The 20,655-nt window shown below is 29.8% G+C and overlaps 1 protein-coding gene and 1 non-coding gene across 2 annotated transcripts in view; one reads left to right on the top strand and one right to left on the bottom strand.

Moving 5' to 3' along the window:
* LOC135957786 (uncharacterized) overlaps window positions 1–19,945 on the top strand; it is a 72,405-nt gene extending 52,460 nt beyond the window's left edge. The window contains exons 3-5 of the mRNA XM_065508588.1: window positions 16,953–17,101; window positions 17,326–17,406; window positions 17,476–19,945. Of these exons, the coding sequence (XP_065364660.1) occupies window positions 16,953–17,101; window positions 17,326–17,406; window positions 17,476–17,598 (353 nt within the window). The 3' untranslated portion in view covers window positions 17,599–19,945. The remainder of the gene's footprint in view (window positions 1–16,952; window positions 17,102–17,325; window positions 17,407–17,475) is intronic.
* Window positions 12,037–12,108, bottom strand: TRNAT-UGU (transfer RNA threonine (anticodon UGU)). The gene has a single exon. It is a non-coding gene; the product is annotated as a tRNA-Thr (tRNA).
* Window positions 19,946–20,655: the final 710 nt, after the last annotated feature.

Genomic DNA, 20,655 nt, shown 5'->3' with positions numbered 1-20,655 from the left:
AAATTGTAAAAAATTAAATTTTTAGGAAAAGCGGGATTCCCTTTGACCTTTTGACAAGTTTAACATTTGAGCGGCTTAGGCGACACTGACTATACTAATCTAAAACTATGGGACAAATTTGCATCGCATCATGTTCCATAAAATGTACATAAATATATGGAATTTTTTAACCCATTCGGTGTAGTAGTTTTTGATCAATCGTATCTATTACGATCAAACACTTCTCGTTCATTTATATAGATTTATTTTAGATGTATATATATCGATTCTAACATACATATAGAAGAGTTTTATACGAGTTTCTCCTTATATGATTAATTATAGCTGGTTTACATAGAACTTATTTTCGTAGAATTTTATGTACATACCAAAATATTTAACATATTTTTGAAAGCCATTTTTATAGAGACTTCGTGAAAACTTTGTGAAATTTTATACATTTGGAGATGTGTTCTTTAACCTTTTTCAAATTTTGTGGAGTACTGATGGAATAGTATAGATTTTAACGAAATCGCTAACCCTTCCACAACAGATAAATCGTTTAATATTTGAGATTCCAAACTGGATTGGCAAACTGGTTGTATATAGGACTATTATTTCTGGACATTACATGCATCATCGTTTGTGAAAAATAAAGCTTTTGAAGGTGTTTGGTACAATTTAAAAATTGTATTTAACATCACTGGATTCTTATACTAAATTCATGATGTAGGTACTTATGTACATACAAACATTCACATAAAAAGCATATGGCTTCAGTTTGTTATTAATTATTTAACAAATGACTGACTTCCAAAGACAGTTTATACAAAGAATTGTAAGAATTTACAATGTATGCATAAATATTAGAATATATCGTAAGCTCAAATGCAATTTCAATATGTAATTTAACCAAATAGCGTAAATTTTTCAAGTATTATTTGGAGATTTGTCGATCTGCTTATAAAAGCATTACACAAATTAGTTTATTGTTTATTTTTAAAATGTTAGGATCTTTTTTTTATTTAAGGTAACGATATGTATATATGTATGCATTGTTTAAAAAGGGAAATGAAATAACAAATATTAACACATACAGTGATAGACAAATATGATTTTATTTCAGATGTTTCCACTGTTGGAAACTTTAGTCTAGTATTCACACAATTTCGATTCGAAGATATTTTGGAAGGACAAGGAATACTTTTACGGTTAATAAATATAAGTATGTACATATTTAATTTGAAAGAACAGCGTTTAACTTTGTTTTACTTTAACATTAAGTTTTGCACCGCAATGTAATTTAAACAAATCACAAAGATAATACGGTGTCTATGACGACTAGGATGGTGATAGCAACAACTAGTATCTGATACTAAATATACAAACTTACAACATGTATTTATTTATGTATGTATTATTTAGATGTTGGTGGTGGTAGGCAGTATGTAGACATGAATGCATATAATCGCAGAATTTAACCCTTCTCTTTGAAATGGTTGTTTAAGGCTCAGTGTTCCAAATTAAGAAAAATAAACAAAAATTCTATTTTTGTACGATGTTATGTCCCTCTTGCCTCGCAATCATTCACTCACTCCTCATCTCACATTTTAAATCCGCAAAACATTTTCTAGGTTTTTTTTACAGAAAATGAGACAAGCAAAAACAAAATAAAAAAAGAAATAATAAAAAAAAACAAAAATATAGAACGAAAAACATAAAAACAGCTGCAGTATTTTTTATTTCATTACATTCCACAACCACCAAATATTTAGATGCCTTCTTCATCCTCTTTGTTCAACAGAAATAATATACTACATGGAAAGAATGAAATAAAAAAAGAAAAATATAGAGTCGGTCTTCAACAACCCTATTAACTACTTAAATTTAAAATATGGGTTTTTATATCCTCTGAAGTTACTCTGGTTAAAAATTGATTTACACATACTTCATGGTCCAGCTGAAAATTGGGTTGCTTAACGAAAGGATATTTACATCCTTACAAGGGATTTTAGAAAGGAACACCCGGGTAATGAAAAGTATTGTGTTCTTCATATTATTGGCCATTATGGAATATGGTTAGATCATATCATAGAGGACTTGTATTTAAACATAGTGTTACGTTTTAACCTTTTCAAAACGTTAGTTTATTTTCTTTAAATTAACTGGATACTTTTGATTGCAAATAAAAGCCGTTTAGTAGTTTAAAAATTGTAACAACTCTTTATTTATTCAAAATGTACAACAACCACAGAATTAAATAGCCACTCAATGTTTTTTATACACGTTTATAAATTCTCAGAAATACAGACACAATTTATAATGTACACGAATTTACTTGAAAAACACAACACACTTTAAGGCACTCAGTTGATGTTTATTCGAAAAGCGTCTCTGATAAACTGACTAACGACTGCAACCTCTGCCACTATTTATAACACTGCCATCTGCACTCTAGATTGCTCTTTAACTGTCAAAGTTCGAATATTCTAGATCTTATCTGTGGTGTACTTTCTACAATGTTCTTTAACTGAAAATTCGAATATACAGCGTTGCCAATTTACGATCAATGGTCTACTGAAAGCTTTTATTTAATAATGCCCACAGATATGTTACAGTTTGCTATTACAGCACTGTTATTTGAAAGCATTATGCTACTTTTTCAGCCCTTAATATCGTTATATTTGAATTCAAGTACAATTTCGTAACAATAGATTCTAATTATCGTATCATTCATCTTATGTTTCTTTCCAATCAACCTGTCTTCCAATGAAGGTATGGATTCTCTTTAAATCACTCTCCGAGAGATAATCCTATTAATAAGTATTTGTTGACCAAATATTCCTAGTCTTAATTCTCCAAATGAAGGACAACGACAAATAATAGGAGCAGTCTCGTCTACTTCGCTGTTGCAACCTGTAAGGGAGATGCATCTTTTGAGCGTATTCATCTGGAATAATAAGGTCACTATCAATTTTTGTGCATATCTTTATGCAAATGGTATCTTTCTCCCATCTTTTTTTGTCAATGGGATAGATATTTTTGTAAATTGGTTGTTTACCCTCAGGAGAGGAATTTCAATATCACAACTAAACTCATTCAAATCGGTTCTGCAGTTTCCAAAACGTTCCCATGTTCAGGAATCCATATAAGGGTAACCGATGAACGTCTCACTAATTCATCCAGAGACACTCAATATTCTTCGACAATATTTTTGGACGTGATATATAGATATATTCGATAGACCTGGCCGTCAGTAAATATGTGAATAGTCCAGTTCAATATTAAATTTCAAATCGAAAGTCCACAAACCTTCTCACTCTTTCCTCTCTCCCATAACCCATTTTCCTAGTTCCAACACAATTCTTTGCATGAGTAGTGTCATCCCCTGAGTACTGGTTCAAGAAGAAAAATGCAGTTTTTGCTTTAGTTAATTATACAGTCTTAGTCAAAGATATTTGTCGCATAATGTTAATATCACTACTTTTAAAGGTTGGCTACCAATTCGAAATTATTGCATTTCGGTATTTTTTATTATTATTATCAAGATTATACGACATGGTCAGATGCCACATCGTTTCGGACCAACTGAATCTGAGTCTATCTCTAAGGCTACCACATGACGGTAGCAAACTGAAATGATGGCTATAAAAGTAGCGGCAGAACAAATTCAGTATCTAGGGAGTGTCATAAAGAGAGTGTGTTCATCTCATCGAAAATTATCCAAGAATGTCAGGTATATCTAGAGGATATAGCGACACATTCATCGGCTTTGGGTGCCTAGATACAGGGACATAAAGGGTAAAAAAAGCTGATGCCCTTGCGAAAGCTGGCACCACTGAATTCAGATGTGATATTGACGTTTCTCTCTACAAATTTCACACAAATTTTACTGAATTGACAAAGCAATATGGGAAAGATAACTCACTTGCAAAGTGACTACACAAATCTGGACCATTATTGATAAGAATATGACACTATATGCCTATAATCCTCTTGGATTACATGCACGAAATATTAAGAATCCTTTCAACTTCTGCAGAAGCTTTAAACTTCCTTATCACTATCCTGCATTTGGGGGTCTGAATTCCTGGTCAACAAATACTTATTGACAAAACTCGTCTATCAATAGATGAGATTAGATCCAGATTTTAATTAACAATCCAAGATGGCTGGTGAACGATGGCGGTCAAGAAATTTTGGACGAATGGTGCGATTGACACAAGATATCATAACAGCACTCTAGTAAGCTATGTTACAGGTGGCTGCAAGTTAAATTTAAAAAGGCTAAAAAGTTAGAATTATATTTCATATGTGGTAGGTTCCAATAAACCTAATTATGTAAATTAAAAAATTGTATTTTCATTTTTTAAAATAACGGTAGTGGTATTTTAAATTTAGTTATACCAGCAACGTTATTTTAGCGGTAAAGGTAGTCGAACTGAAAAGGTATTTTATAGGTTATCTCTAAAATACTTAGCTTAGTGGTTGCGGAAGCTAACCTTTCTCCTTTGATCATGGCTTACACAAATTGGTGATTTTGTATCGCCTTCTGAATAGTAACAATTGTGTTTAGTCGGATTTATTCACAACCCACTGCTCTGACACTATTATAGTTCTAACGCAGATTCCAGTACTCCCCGGTAGAGATCATCCACATAAGCAATTGAAAAGCTACACGTGTTCTCCATAGCTTTAAGCTGAGTGTTGATGTTAGATCAACGTAATCTCCCTGCCCACTTGAGGTGTACGCTTGGGGTAGATTTTCGAAATTCAGTTTCGAAATGTCTATCGCCTTGGATAGTGCACCTGGTCTGAGATATGATTTAATGTATAGAATCTTTTGGTTTGTCAGTATTGAGATGGTTTCTAGTCGCAACTTGGCCATTTATGGACTGTCTTTGATGCCACTTGGTTGACCGCAATTTGGAAAAGTTGATTTTAACTGAAGGATGGATATGGTTATCGACTGTTCCATGTTCAAAATCTGAGCCCTTATACTCAGGAGAGTCGTTGGTGAGATGGTAAATAAAAGTAAATTTCTATATAAACAGTGTTTTTTCTACATTTCATTCAGATAAGTAATGAAATCTATACAATCTGTGTAACAACATCACTGCCGAGTGTACGGTATATTAATAAATATAAAACCAACTCAAAGCCAAAATCAACAACAACAAAAACATCAACTAAGAAGAAAAATTTAAAGGAAAAAAATTAAAACATTTCTACGGATATGTTCTTTACACTTTGTTTGTGATGACTCCTTACTCCTGCAACGACGCCGTCCGGTAGTAATTTGTGTTGGTTTCCTAGGTTCCACTCTCATACGTACGTAAAGCTTCACCTTCACCGCACATATTATAATAATGCCCTGCTCTTCTTAGCCTTCCCTTGTCCCAGCCTTATCATGTTGCAACCTCAAGCTCATTCTTCTCAATTTGCGTCTGCTTCGTAAATATTTGTGTATCGTTGTGTGCTTATTGCCCCACTGATGATGGTGGTATAAATATTTTGTAAGTAGTTGTTGCTGTTTATATTATTGTTGTAAATGCTGCTGCTGCTACTGCTATCGCTGTTGCGGTCTGTCATACCTAGAGTCGAGAAAATGTGCCGCAACACGTTTTTCTAATGTTCGTTTCAAACAAATTTCACGTGACGTCTTTAGTTGTAAAAGCATAAACATTTTTATTGTTTTTTGTTGCGTTTTTCATTTCATTTTCTTTGTTGTGCTTTTGCTGTTTAAATTTTTACAAAGAGAAAATAAAATTAAGAGAAAATAGCCATAAGAGAAATGTCAAGCAAAATTACCTACATGTAATATGAATGTTTACAACTAAATAAAAGTTACAACATTTAATTTTATTAAGTACCTACATTTGTAGGTACTGTATGCAGTAGAAGGAGCTACTAAATATTTGGTATCCTGTTTAATATTTTATACCGCATACGCATTTTTTGTCATTAACAATTCACCCTAAAAGTTCTTCACACATTATCTATTGGAATACCACACCAACATTTATTCCATTCCTCGATAATACATATTTGGTCGATTCACAAGGTATCCTATCATGTCATATTGTTATAAAGTCCTAATATTTCACAATGGTTTGAAATTGTTATATCCTAAAATAATACAATTCTGTATGCTATGTTAATGGTGTTATCGTAACCAACCAGCAGAGACCTGCGCCGAACACTTAAGAATCGTTTAAGCCGAGCCGTCGAGTAGTGAAATATTAGAACATTATGACATGATAGGACGACCCCTCGACAAATTTTAAAGAAATTTTGAGGATTGGAAAACCATTAGGAATAAAAACTTAACTTAAAATTAACATTAACTAAAGATCATGATTTTAAAAATTTAACCAAAATAAATTTTGTGTTTTAATTAAAATGGAGGTGGCAAAAAAAATGTGTCATATTTCATTAAAAATGTTCAATATTAAGACTTATAGGTAGTGCTAACTTTAAATTATGTTTTTATTGTTAACGGGCCTAAAACAATAAAGAATTATGTGCCAAAAAAAGAAGCACTTAAAAAAACATTCAAACAAAAAATGGTTTAACCAAAGCGGACATAAAACAGCACTTTTTGGGTTTCTAATCTTCAAATTTAGAGAAATTTATTACAAGTATCCAAAAAAATTCAAGCATTTGAAAATTTTTTTCGAATCGGGGTTGTCATAGAATCCAATCTTTGTCGGAATCGGCTTTGAAAACGACAGAAAAAGTACATTGGTCTCGTGAAATCTAAAGTTATCGGTTTTATATTCGATCTAGAATTAAATTCTTTATCGACTAAAAAAAAAATTACATTGGATTTCATAAGTCAAATGTACCTTTTTTGTCGTTTTCAAATCCCATTCCGACAATGATTGGATTCCATGACAACCCCAAATAATTTTCAAAAAACATGTAGCTTGAATTCATATTAATTTCCATTTTACTGGAGAATGCTATTGATGCATATAAGGTGTAATACAACTATACTTTAATTGCACTGGACTCAAGGCTGCACTTAAAAATATGACGTCTTAAAACTTAAACAAAATTAAAATTTGATTTTTTTTTTAAGAAAAATTTGTACAAACTTTAAAGTGGACACTTTTTAGTTTAGGAGTTATGAACCAAAATGTGTTATTTCAGTGCCTAACTCCTAAACTTCAAAATTTGTACAAATATAGAAATATGTTAAATTTTTATATAAAAATAGAAGGTCAACAACATTTATTTAAAATTTTTTTTAATTTAAGACTATAGGGCTTCTAACATTAACATTGAAGCTCCTAAAAACACTAGAATTCGAACATTCTAGTTTTATCCGTTTAGATCATTCGTGAAGCTACTGGAAGGAAGATGACACTGTGTATAAATAGTGGCAGCAGTTGCAGTCGTTATCATAGGCGCTGTTTTAGTTAAAATCAACTGCATTCTTGTACATTATAAAGTGTATTATTATGAATTATAAACCAGTTTAAACTGTAAACTTGTGTAAATTTTAATAAATAAAGAGTTGTTACATTGGGTGAATTCCAAAACGTCTGTACGCAATGCAACCTTAAAAAGTCGAGCGATTCTTAATGCAACCGTGTAAACTTTGATAATGTTTCATATCGCAAAATGTATGAAAAAGTAAAAACAGGCAGTATGCTAAGTTTTTTTTAAATTTTAACTACGCGTTTGCTTGCTTTGTCTTGATAAAGATATGACTGCATTGCATACAGACGTTTTGGAATTCAATAAAAAGTTTCCGATTTATTTTTGTGAAATTTTTTAATTTAGATGATAAATCCGACTGCTGTCTGCTCGATGACCATTACCAAAATAACTGCATTACAGCATCCCCAAATAATCAAAAATATCATTAACTCTAAAATACTGTTACCGTTATTCCTTTAATTTTAAAATATATATTTCGTTGCCGATATAATCGTAAATACCGTTACCGCTATTCTATAAATAATTTTAAATTATGAAAATAAATTTTTTTGTTTTCAATAATGGATTTTATTGAAAATGGCACTATCATTTTGAATTTAACAGTCTTTAACGGCTGCTTGCAACATTCATCATGTTTATAAACATTTCCGTCAGTAGAAGTTTCTACTTGTCAACAATGATGATAACACGCAGTTATTAACATTACTGATAAGTATTAACTGTTAAAGCTGCTAACATTAACATTGAATTTGTCCGTTAAAATAGTTCATGAAACTGCTGAAATATGGTACTGTATATAAATGGTGGCAGCGGTTGCAGTCAGTTTAGTTGATCATAGTCCCTGTTAGAATTAACATCACTTGTATTAGCAATGTATTCTTGTGCATTCCTGTGAATTATAAATCTGTATTTTTATAAAAACAGAGTGAACATTTAAACTGTTTTTGTGTAAATTTGAATAAATAAAGCGTTGTTACAATTTTAAACTACAAAACAGCTTTTATTTGTAATTAAAACAATTACATTTATTTAAAGGAAATAAACCACCGTTTTTAAAAGGTAAAAACGTAACAATGTTTTTAATTTTTCTAAACTTTGTTATTCTACAGGTGTAAATTTTGTTAATAATTTAAGTCACATCTAAATCTAAACCCTTACCGAAATAACATCAAATACAGTTACCGTTTAAATATCGTTACCCGATTCCTAGCCTTTGCGATTCGTAATTTCATTCTGTTATTTATTTAATAACCTAATTTTGATTATCTTCTCTTTAAACTTTCAAATATGTAGTTGTAAATTAATATCTTTAAATAAATTTATCGAAAAAGGTCATAGTTATTTAATTTCAACTAAGTTTATCCATTATTACCACCAGCACTAGAATTGTAATTAATGAAGCATTTTCTTTAAGTACAGAATGATTGGAAAAATATTCCATGGATCATTAGAGATTTCCTTACACAATATGTAACAGTACGAGTAACTACTTTATTTATACAAAATAAAGAATATTCAAACTAAATATGTACATACTTACTTCCTTCCCTTCCCTACATACGATTTACTTATGAATTCTTTAAATTAATAATTGTGTGTGTACTATAGATGAGGTTTTATTAAACTTGTGCCGCTTCATTGGAAAAAAAGTTTCATAAAAAAATTTAATTAAGATGCGAATACAAACACAAATGAGATGAGAAATTACTTTAATTAACAATATTTACGTGCTGCTTTATTAACAATAGCATCAGCATCTCATCAAAGTGATTTCAAATATTGATTTTAAACTTGACAGAAAATATTCTTATCAATATAAATAAAAATAAGTTTCTTAAACTTTTCTTATATTTGTATTTTTAGTTTTTTATTTTTTATTTTTTTACTTGCTGTAACTGGCCGAGATAACATTTTGAACTTGTTTAATTAAATTGGATGATATTTGACATTATTAGCTGCATAATGTTAAATACAAATGTAAATTAATCGTCTATTTTATGTTGAATATTCTTTTTAATTGCCCTCAAATAAGTATTTGAAGTGGTGATTGTAAATATTTGCAGTTTTCATATAAATTAATACTTATAATAATGGTTCATTCATAGATTGATATACATACATCTACGAAATATTTTAATTAATAATGGAATAATAAAATTTATTTCTTTTAATTTAACTATTGCCTTAGAACCTAATCCCCAAATATTCATAAACAATTTTTAAATTTATAAAAAGGGTTATAATTTGCGCTCATAAAATAAAACTCATAAAGGAGGAGGAGTTTTATTTTTTCCGTCAGAAATAAAACTCATGTAAATTAACACCTAAAGCTACGTACACACGGTTGTCAGATCTTACAATATTGTCAGAAAAATTTTCAGAAAATGTCTTACAACCGTGTAAACTTACAATTTTTGTCTTACAACGTTGTCAGAAAAAGTATTGTCAGTACATTGTAGGACAATAATATTATCAGACATCTGACAATCGTGTAAACACCTTACGTTGCCATTGCCAGATCATTGTAAGATCATTGTCAGAAACTTTTTATTGTCATATGTGCGAAGTTTATGCATCTGACAATGGCATCATTGTCAGTGCAAAAAACACACGATCATGACCCTATACTCAGTTTGTCCATTTTGGTGACCAATTTTTGTTTTTATGGGCCAAAAATTTTGAAAATCGCCAAAATTGATCAAATTGTTCGGAGACCATTCGCAATAAATTATGATACAACTCCGGCTCGTCAGTTCGTAAGTGGATGAGCAATGTAGCGTAAAATCCTTCCTACTGATGGCGAAGTACCCAATCCTTTACCCAAACTTTGCGACGATTTTTTGCTATTTTGCCTTCATCCGTTATGCAATGGCTTTTTTCTGTTCCATAATAATACTTTAAATTTCCAACTTTTTAATAATACACACAGATGACAATTAAAATTGTTTGTAAAAAGATTTGAATATTCTTCTGACAATGTCTAACAAGAGATCTGGTTACCTTTGCCATACAACAATCTGACAACCGTGTGAACTGACAATTTTTGTTGGCATATACATTTATTGTTTGACAATTGTCTGACAATGAAATTGTAAGGTTTTCTTACAATCGTCTAAACTGACAATTTACCTTTTGGTAATAATATTTCATTGTCAGTACATTGCGAGCACATTGCCAGATCTGACAACATTGTAAAATCTGACAACCGTGTGTACGTAGCTTAAGCTTGCTGCTGGTCAGATCATTACAATTTGTAAAGCACCTTGCATTGCTATTGAATAAATCGTCATTGAAATAAAAACAAATGGGATTATAATTTGTTATTGTTTGAATCCTATTATTAAATTGTTGTTATTTTTGTTTCCTTAAACAAATAAATTATTACACACGTTCTATCAGATAGACTCTATAATAAAAGTTATTAAAAAAAGGAATGTTTTCTGACGAGAAAAATAAAACTCCTCAAATGAGTTTTACTTTACGACGGCTAATTAATCTTTTTAACTCTTTCGGGACCACTGGGATTAAATAACACCTAAACCATGTTTAAGAGTTCAATATAATATTTGAATAAAAACGTTACAGTACATGTCAGCGTATTCATGCAGCTTAAAATGAATTTCACAACATTGTTGAAATTTGAGCAGTTTGGAAGTCGGCCGCGCAGTAGTATAGAAAAAATATAGAGGGAAATAAATTTGTAATTTAGTTCATGTATTGCGTTTGGACGTCATGGACCCACCAGTGGGGCGACCAAGGGATCCCAAAGTAGGTAACTTTGAGATCCCCTTGTTTGGATTCCGATTTCAAAAAAATTACAAATAAGGAATCTCCTCGTCAAGCACTATAAAAAACCTTATCGTATCTATCAATTATCTCTTATAGCTTAGGAGTGATATCAGAGGGTCCAAATATTTCCCGAATTTCTCCATTTTTACTTTATTAGGCCAGTATGCCAGTAGAGCATACTGGTCTTTACTTGGTATCTAAAAATGTGCAAAGATGATATGCTCAGGCTGCAACAATGCTTTGTGTTACAAGTGTTTTGGACCATTCCACAAATTAAATTCCTAATTACATTTATAAAATGCTATAAAAATAAGCAAATAAATGTGTATTTCCGTCTAAATTTAATAATATTCTGATGTTTTATTCATTTTTTAATTTCGAATCACCCATCAAGAACACTGATTTTGATTATATATCCCACTAAAATGCTTATTGGGATTATATGTCCCAGAATAAAAGGACGATTTCAGGATTTCTGAGTATGCAGAACATAATATTTTTTCCTCATCTTTTAGAATATGCAAATATTTCTGCCATATATATTTTGGTTCTCAAAATAAAACTCCGTGCCGAAAGGGGCACTGAGTTTTAGGTTTATTTTTTAGGTTTATTTTTTATTTGTTTTGAATCCTTGTAACGTTTAAGGATGTATTGAATAGTAGAATGGTCTCTATCTAAAATTTTAGATAGAGGTTAGATTTGGACGGTCTGTTATCAAAAAACTGGAGTAAGGTGGGTAAAAATAGCTTCTAAGCTATAAGAGATAATTGATAGCTACGACTCGACAACACTTTGTCGTCTTCGTTTTGGCAAAAAGAATGCCTCCTGTGAGGATTGAACTCACGACCCCTGGTTTACAAGACCAGTGCTCTGCCACTGAGCTAAAGAGGCTCTTGGAAAAGTTGTTGTACATTTTAATGAAATAAAATTGTTAAATTGTTTTAATGAAAACGATAAAAAATAATGTATTTTACAACATGTTAAGAGACATTTGATTGATGAAATATCTATTAAAGAAATTGATAACGTCTTGGTATCTTATCTTGCAGTATGCTACCACATCGCAGTGAAGAATGAATTTAGATACTTCGATAAACGACATTGGCATGTTGGATTCTGGTTCCCAAAGTGTTTTGTTTTCCATTTGGGTAATGTCATACATATTTGAATTTGTATATTGAGGTCAAAAATACATATATCTATGTATTATGTTTCCAACGAGATTTAAAGGAATAGTGAATTTTTAAATTGTTTTCATTTATTGTATACGAATAAAGTTTTATAACATTTTTTTTAACACTTTTTGACTTAAAAACTATCTTAATAAATACTATAGTTTTTGCAAAACATTTTGTCGCAGATACTCGAATTATAGACCAAAATCAATAGTGCGATGTCAGGTCTTAAAACTTTCTAACGCAATTAGAAAGGGCTTTAATAAATAATGTATATAATATGATTAAACTTGATATCGTTTCCTCAATAAAACAATAGCATATAAGCTATACACCATTATTTTTTATATGTGGTCAAAATTTGGTGAAATTCTACTTCCACAAAACGGGTCAAAAGATCAATTGAAATATAACTTTTGTTCTAGATGTCTACTAACACAAAAATTTTAAACTCAATTATTTAGAAATGACAAAAAAATTATACACTATTGCTTTATTAAGGGGACGATATACATAATTTAATTAGTAAGAGTATTAAATGCACTTAATAATTCGCGTTGATAACTCTTTTATACTGACCACCATAAAGATAGTGGTTTATGATTGATTTTGACATTTCATTCACCGGTGGATCTTGACTTTCCGTAAATTTCACGAAAAGTTCTAAAGAAATATTACCGCGAAATTGTTCCAGATTAAGAACCCTAATACGGATTGAAAAGGCCTTTTTTAAAAGAGAAGTAACACTCAGACAATTAATGCATATATGTATATTAATTACACTGTACAACACAACAAATAATTACAAGGTCGGACCAATATATTTTGTTAGAGGAGACAAAAAAAGACACATGTATCGGCGCACGGTGGCTCATATCTCAATTTAATCGGTCAAAAGTCCAAAGTCAAAAATTGTAATGCCATTCAATAGTAAACACATTGAAACTAAGGTGACCAAAAAATTAGATAAAAATATTGCCAATTGTGTGCGTGGCATGTTGTTAAAGTCAAATATTTTATGTCATTTTATAAAAAATGTGATTTTTGTAAATTTGATCAGAAGTAAATTATCATTACTCGCAAACTATTATTGATAATTGGATGATTTTTATTTTGTTATGTTGGTAGGATAATAATCTTTAAGAACGGGTATTATTTGTCACTGTACCGTTTATACCTGATGTGTTATTATTTTTTTCTCATGTACTATATTTTAGTTAAATTGGAATTTCAGTGGAATAAAAGAGCTTAGGGTCAAAATTTACTACCAGGAGAATGGCCAAAGTGTGCTCTTTAAGCCTATATATACTTGTTGACCTGTTTATTGAACACTTTTTTTATTTGAATGAAATTACTCCCAATTTTTTTTATATTATTTTTTACCTGTCCATATGACAGGCGCAAAGTACAAGTCGTAATTTTGAAGATTTGCGATAAAATTTGGTACATACAGGAGGACGAAGCCTATTGAAAATGACTGAAATCGGTCCATTATTTCACCTAGCACCCACACAAATGATCTCCCGAAATTATACTTTATCGCTCGTAAATGGTTAATTTATATATGTATCTAGAATTTTCTCCAAATAAGTTTTATATAAACTGAATTAATGTCAGCTAATTGTATGATGATCGTTCCATAATTAGTCATAGCTCCCATATAAGGCCCGCTTCCAAAAATCACTTTAACGAGCATAAATCTCTTAAAAATTTTGGTATAAACACAAAATTAAACAGAAATAACTTCCATATAGACATAAATCACACGACCTAATTTCATTGCGATAGGTCCATAATTAGTCATATCCCCCATATAATTCCCTCTTCCGAAAATCATTTACGAAAATAAATTATAGTGTAGGGTATTATATGGTCGAGCTTGGCCGAACATACTTCTTTACTTGTTTTTATCTGCTTATAACTTTTTTAATAAGTATAGCTGATTCAAAAAAACAATAAATTTGCAATTTCATACTAAATGCTATACAAAAATTAAAAGTTCAACTTTAATCTTAAATTGCTCAACAACTGCTGAATTGATTTTAATGAAATTAAAACTGGAGAAAAATAGTTTTCTGTACATCAAAAAAAAATTTATAAAATATCTCTATCGGTTCAAAGGTTACAGAGTTTTGGCCGATGAATAACGATAATGAGCCACTGTGCGCCGTGATAAATACTACACGCAGAGAAAAAACATGATTCGACATGGTTACGACAACTATACTATGTTCGTTGTAACAATATATTGTTGTCGTAAACATATAATTGTTGTTTTAATTTAATTTAAACAATATTTTAGTTACTGTAACCATTAAATATTATAAATATGAATATGGTTCACCGAATGGTTCGGACAACTAAATAATGATAAATAGGTAAACATATTATGTTATGTACAACCATTAAATGTTAAGTTTCTATACGCGTAGTCATAATATGTTCAAGATGTAAACATAATATATTTACAACAACTAAATAATGATAAATAAGTAACCATATTATATTATGTAGTCATAATATGTTAAAGATGTAAACAAAATATTTTTACTTTTATTAGCCTTTTTCCCACCATTTGTGAGTGGTGGTGTTTGTCTAAGCTGTGTTATTTTTACAAGTAAATTTTGTGTGTCTTTAATTCCCATTCGCTCTATAGTTTTATTTGTATATTATCTTTAAGTTTCCTGGAGCGAATAACAATAAATTTCAGTGAATTTATCAATAATATTTTAATTGGGAATTTAGTACCTCAAAACTAAAACCTATTAAAATAAAATTTTGTATTTATAAAAATAAATTTTAATAATAATATGATTACTTTGGATCATAATATGATTTCATTGGATCATAATATGATTTAATTGGGTCATAAATATGATTACTTTGGGTCATATTATGATTGATTATATCATAATATGATTGTTTCAAAACATGTTATGATTGATTTGTATCATAATCTGATTATTTCAGAAAATATTATGATATTTCATGAAACCAATAATAATCATAATATGTTTTGGACTACAAGCATAAATCTGATCATAATATGTTGCTCTTAGTTTATGGTTACCACAACCATGTTTTTTATCTGCGTGTAGTTATTAGTAAACTAATAATTATCATAAACTGATGTTTTTGAATGGCAGCGGGAAAAAATGCTAGGTCTTCACTTTGTAGGCCTAAAATACTTGTTTACATATTCTGAAAGATACGATACTCATTCTGCTCTTAGTTCTCGCAGAAGATATTCTAGAAGGTCTTTGCTTCTAATTCTAAAAAAAAGGTATACATTTTAAAGGATTTTGCAAAGCGACTGCATATTTGTCCCACTTGGAAAATAAAAATATTTTCATACAACATCATTCATCACTAAACCCAAATTTTATTGGAAAATATCATAAAGCAAAGCCAGGTTTATTATGAGGACGCTAATAAATTAACTTTTTACTGTGATTCGGTTTAATGTATAAAGTTTCAGAACTTCTATTTATACCCTACACGACCATAGTGGGGAGGGTATAAATAGAAGTCCCAAAATTGGACTTTATCGGTCATAAATGTTTAATTTATATATGTATCTCCACAAATTCCGCTCCAAATAAGTTTTGTATACACAAAATTCATGTAACCAAATTTTGTTACGATCGGCCCATAATTAGTCATAGCTCCCATATATACCCGCTTCCGAAAATCACTTTAACGTGCATAAATCGCTTAAAAATGTTGGTAAACACACAAAATTCAGCATAGTTAACTTTAATATAGACATAAATCACACGACCTAATTTCATGGTGATCGGTCCATAATTGGTCATAGCCCCCATATAAGGCCCACTTCCGAAAATCACTCAAAAATATAAATTATTTAAATTTTAAAAGAAAAATGTTTTTGCTCTTTTACTTAGTGTAGGGTATTATATGATCGGGCTTGACCGATCATACTTTCTTACTTGTATTTTATATAAAAATCATATGAAATTGCAGGAATGTAATTAAATTTAAAGTAATTTTATTACATTTTATTAAATTACATATACTTTTTTTATCAATTACAAATACAGTAATTATAATTTACATATTTCAAATACAAGTACTGTTAATCTTAATCAAATATTGCTAATTACAATTACATTTAATTGTAATTGAAAAATAGAAATAACAATTACCAATAATTGTAATCAGTAACGCTTCAATTACAATTGCATGTAATTGTAATTTAAAAATAACAATTATCAATAACACCTAAAGTAAATAATGGAAAATGCAATTGCCATACCCCAAACCTGATTTTAACTTATACTCTAAGTTTCCCAATTTATTAAATTATTACTACATATGTATATTTATTAAAAAAAAACCGTTTAAATTTAATTTTGAACAACGACTTATTTATTTAATTAAATGTGTTTACAAAAACAAATCCATGTGCACGCTATTTAGTATAAAATAAACAAATAAACAAAAACGAAAATAAACTAAACTAAAAAACGCCAATTACCCTGAACTTATGAATATAATTTAGTTTTCTCTCTTTTTTTTCGTTTCATTTCATTTTGATAGCGTGTCTGGAGGAAGACTGTATTGATTTTCAAGGTAATTCGGTAAATCACGGCATGCTATATGTACCAGGGCCAGGTGTGTGCAGTCTATGTGTGTGTTACCACTCGGAGCCATTGTGGTGCAAAGCAATTTACTGTGATCCCCCCTACGTAAGTAATCCTTGGATAGTGACTGCATGAAGGACTAAACAACTAAATGTTCATACTAGATGTTCTAGTATGTAGTACATATTTTGTTGATTGCTGATGTAGTTGTAGTCTTGATTTTGAATTTGATTTTGACATTGACATTTTAGCATATTTATTTTAATTCACATGGATTTCCTTCAATTTTATATTTTCATGACCAACGAACGCAACAACGAATTGTGCAGTTTTGTAAAAACTTTCGAGTTGGAGAGAGATGTTGTGAATTTGAGTGTTTAGATCCACCAGGTGAAGATAACAAATATCAGGTGGGTATTGCAAATGTTTGCTGTCTTTTTCTTTTGTTGAAATAATATTATTTTGTGATTTTGAAATAGGAACGTATGCGTAAAAGAGCTGAAATTTTAGCAGGCAATAGTACGGCTTCACCGACTCTTAGTCCATTGGCGGTTTCCACCTTAATGTTAACATTCTTGGGCAACTCGTTTCTCAACTTATAACTTGAGCCAAATTATAAGAAATTCAATTTTTAATTAGATAAATTCAATTCAAATTATTTAGGACCAGTTTTTTAGTCTTAATTAACAACAACAACAACTAAACAAAAAAAAACTCAACAACAAATTAATTTTAGTCAACAAATTTGAAATTTCATGGCACTGAAGAACTGGACCTTTAATGTAAAAATTAAAATAATATAAAAAAAGAACAATTAAACCAAAAACTCCCAAAAGAAATTGTTATAAATGAAATTCTTTATAAATAAAATAAATAATTTAATAAAAATCCCAAACAGAAATAAAACCTACTTAGCGATAGTTAACTTTTAATTAGCACACTTTTTTATATAAATACAATACCAAACAGAATTAAATCTTAAAATTAAAATAAAAAATAAAAAAAACTTTTTAAAATTTCATATATTTAATAATTTCCAAAATAAATAACAAAAATCCTTGAAACAAGTACGAATAAAATAACAGCAACAAATAATATGATTAACAGAACTGTTTAAAACAAATTATTAAAATTAAAAATAACAAAATAAATCAAATGTAACCAATTTATGATGATAATGATAATAATTTTAATAGTAGACTAAAAACCAAACGAAATAAAGAAGAAAATAAAAACATAAATGAGAAAAAAATTTTAAAATTTAATATTAAAAGTCAACAAAAACTAATCTAACAACAATTTCAAAGAATTCTTTAAAGAATAGACAGACTATAATGCAAAAAAAAAATAAAAAAAAAATAAATATAAATATCTAATACAACAAGGAAATCAACTACTACTGTGCGACAAACATTCAAACATTCAAATATTACAAACACTGTAGTAGATTAAATATTAAAAACCTTCACAAAAACTAGGGGTACTTACAGGTTGTTATTCATATAATTAAAGTGATATTTTAATAATCAGATCTTTTGTGTTTTTAACAATACACTTAAATCTTGCCAGTTATGAATTACAATAAAATCATTAAATGTTTAAAATCTAGATAAAATTCTTATGAAAATACCACCATTTTGTTAAATTTAAACTGCCGCATTAATGAAAAAAAACATTTTAATGACCTAATAATCTAGTTAAAGTTATGGGTCGATATAATGGCTGACAAACGTACATCAGTTGTGTGGTCAGAGGGCAATCACAAATTTCCCAACAGAAAATGATAGATGCCAGTTGTCATCTGTGATACCATTTTGGAAACTGACAACGCAACTTTAGTTCGGTTGCCATCCATAATAGACCCATTAAATATTTCAAAACATATTTACTACTAACGTTTAGATTTGCCGCCTGATTCAGAAACACGAAAGGAAAACAATTGAGAGGATCCATGTGAAAGCGGACAGCTGTCGGATTTATCATCTCCGATTTTAATAAAAATTTACCACATACAATATGTTCATCATATCAGTGGCTTTTTCAATGGAAACTCATTCCGATGTAAAAATATCGCGATTTAAAAATTGAAAAATTTGTTAAAATTGTCTAAAATTATATATAACTTTGTAACTACTCAAAGTCCAACATAATTTTTGATTCCATTTTAAAGGCAAAGCTATTGTCCTTAGAATGTTGTGAATAAAATTGTTTACTTCCAAAAGGTTAAAGGTCAATATTCGGAGTATATATTTCATTGTAAAAAATATCAAAGATCGCGGTGTTAAAAATTAATAAAGAACACAGTATGAGGACACCTAAACTCTCTACTATATACTAAATTCGATGGAGACTCGATTAGTTCATGAGTTATAAAGATAAACGTTATTAAAAGTAACTTGTGTTTTAACATATAAATTGAAATTGATTCAATTGTGTTCTGTTTTCTATTTGCTTAAATTTTTATATGAATTTATATGAAAAAGCGCACTTATAATAAAGTTTTTCTTTATAACTCCTGAACTAATCGAGTATCCATAGAAATTATTTTGCACGAATATAGTAGAGAGTTTATGTGTCCTCATAGTATGTTCTTTTTCAATTTTTAATACAGCGATCTTTGATATTTTTTGCATTGAAACATATACTCCGAATTACAATATATGTGTAATTTTTTTTTGAATCGGAACACAAACGAAGAAATAGGGTCATTTTAAAATGTAACATACCCGAGGGGTCCTACTTTGAGGACCCTTGGTCGCGCTCCTAGTGGGCCCATGAGGTCCAAGTTCAAAACTTAAACTCGACAACACATCCTCTTTGTGTATGCAAAATTTTATTCTTACCGTTTAGAAGTTACATATTTATTTCCCTCTATTTTGTTTCTATGCCACTGTGCAACGTTGCAAGACACTGTTGTTATAGAATTTCTGAACATTTTTCTGACAATATTGTGAGATACAGTGAGAATAAAGGCTTCTCAAAAAAAAAAAATATTGTTATCAACAGCGATATTTATTTAAGTAGAAATTTGTTAGAGTTAAAACATTTATTTAAACACAAATATGAACGAAGATTTGTTATCGATCCTCTCATAAAAACTAAAAGACCAATTAAAAACTGCTTGACACTGAATATATTTTATAATTTTGTAAGGCTAGATTTGGGATTGGAACCACAATGTATTGTAACCAAAACAGTTATAATAGCTCCCAATGAAATAATTCCCATCAGAAATGAACTAATTCCCAAACTTGAAAAATTAAATAACTACCAAAGGGTAAAATGAAATTATTACTCCTAATAATCGGCGATTTCATGACTCAAATAATTCAAATATTATTCCCAAGAAATGCGAATTAACTCCCAATGAATTAAATCTCAGCCGGTTTTTAATACACCTTAATTTGTATATGTTGTGCTCAAAATCAAGAGCTAACATAAAAAAACGGTTAGCAACACTGGATTCTGCGTATACGAATTAGTTTAGCCCGCTGGATACACCGAACTTGCTCAGAAAATGGATAACACAACCATGAGAACTTATGTTGAAACATATGGGTGTTAACCATTTATTGAACATTTTCTAACAATATTGTAAGAATTTGACAACCTTGTATACGTAGTAGGGTATTCAATTAATCGGGTTTCTGGTTCAATCG

The sequence above is a fragment of the Calliphora vicina genome, chromosome 4 (assembly GCF_958450345.1).
Source record: "Calliphora vicina chromosome 4, idCalVici1.1, whole genome shotgun sequence".
NCBI classification, from domain to species: Eukaryota; Metazoa; Arthropoda; class Insecta; order Diptera; family Calliphoridae; genus Calliphora; species Calliphora vicina.
The sequence above is the reverse complement of the archived record's forward strand: the minus strand, read 5'-3'. Positions and strand labels throughout refer to the sequence as shown.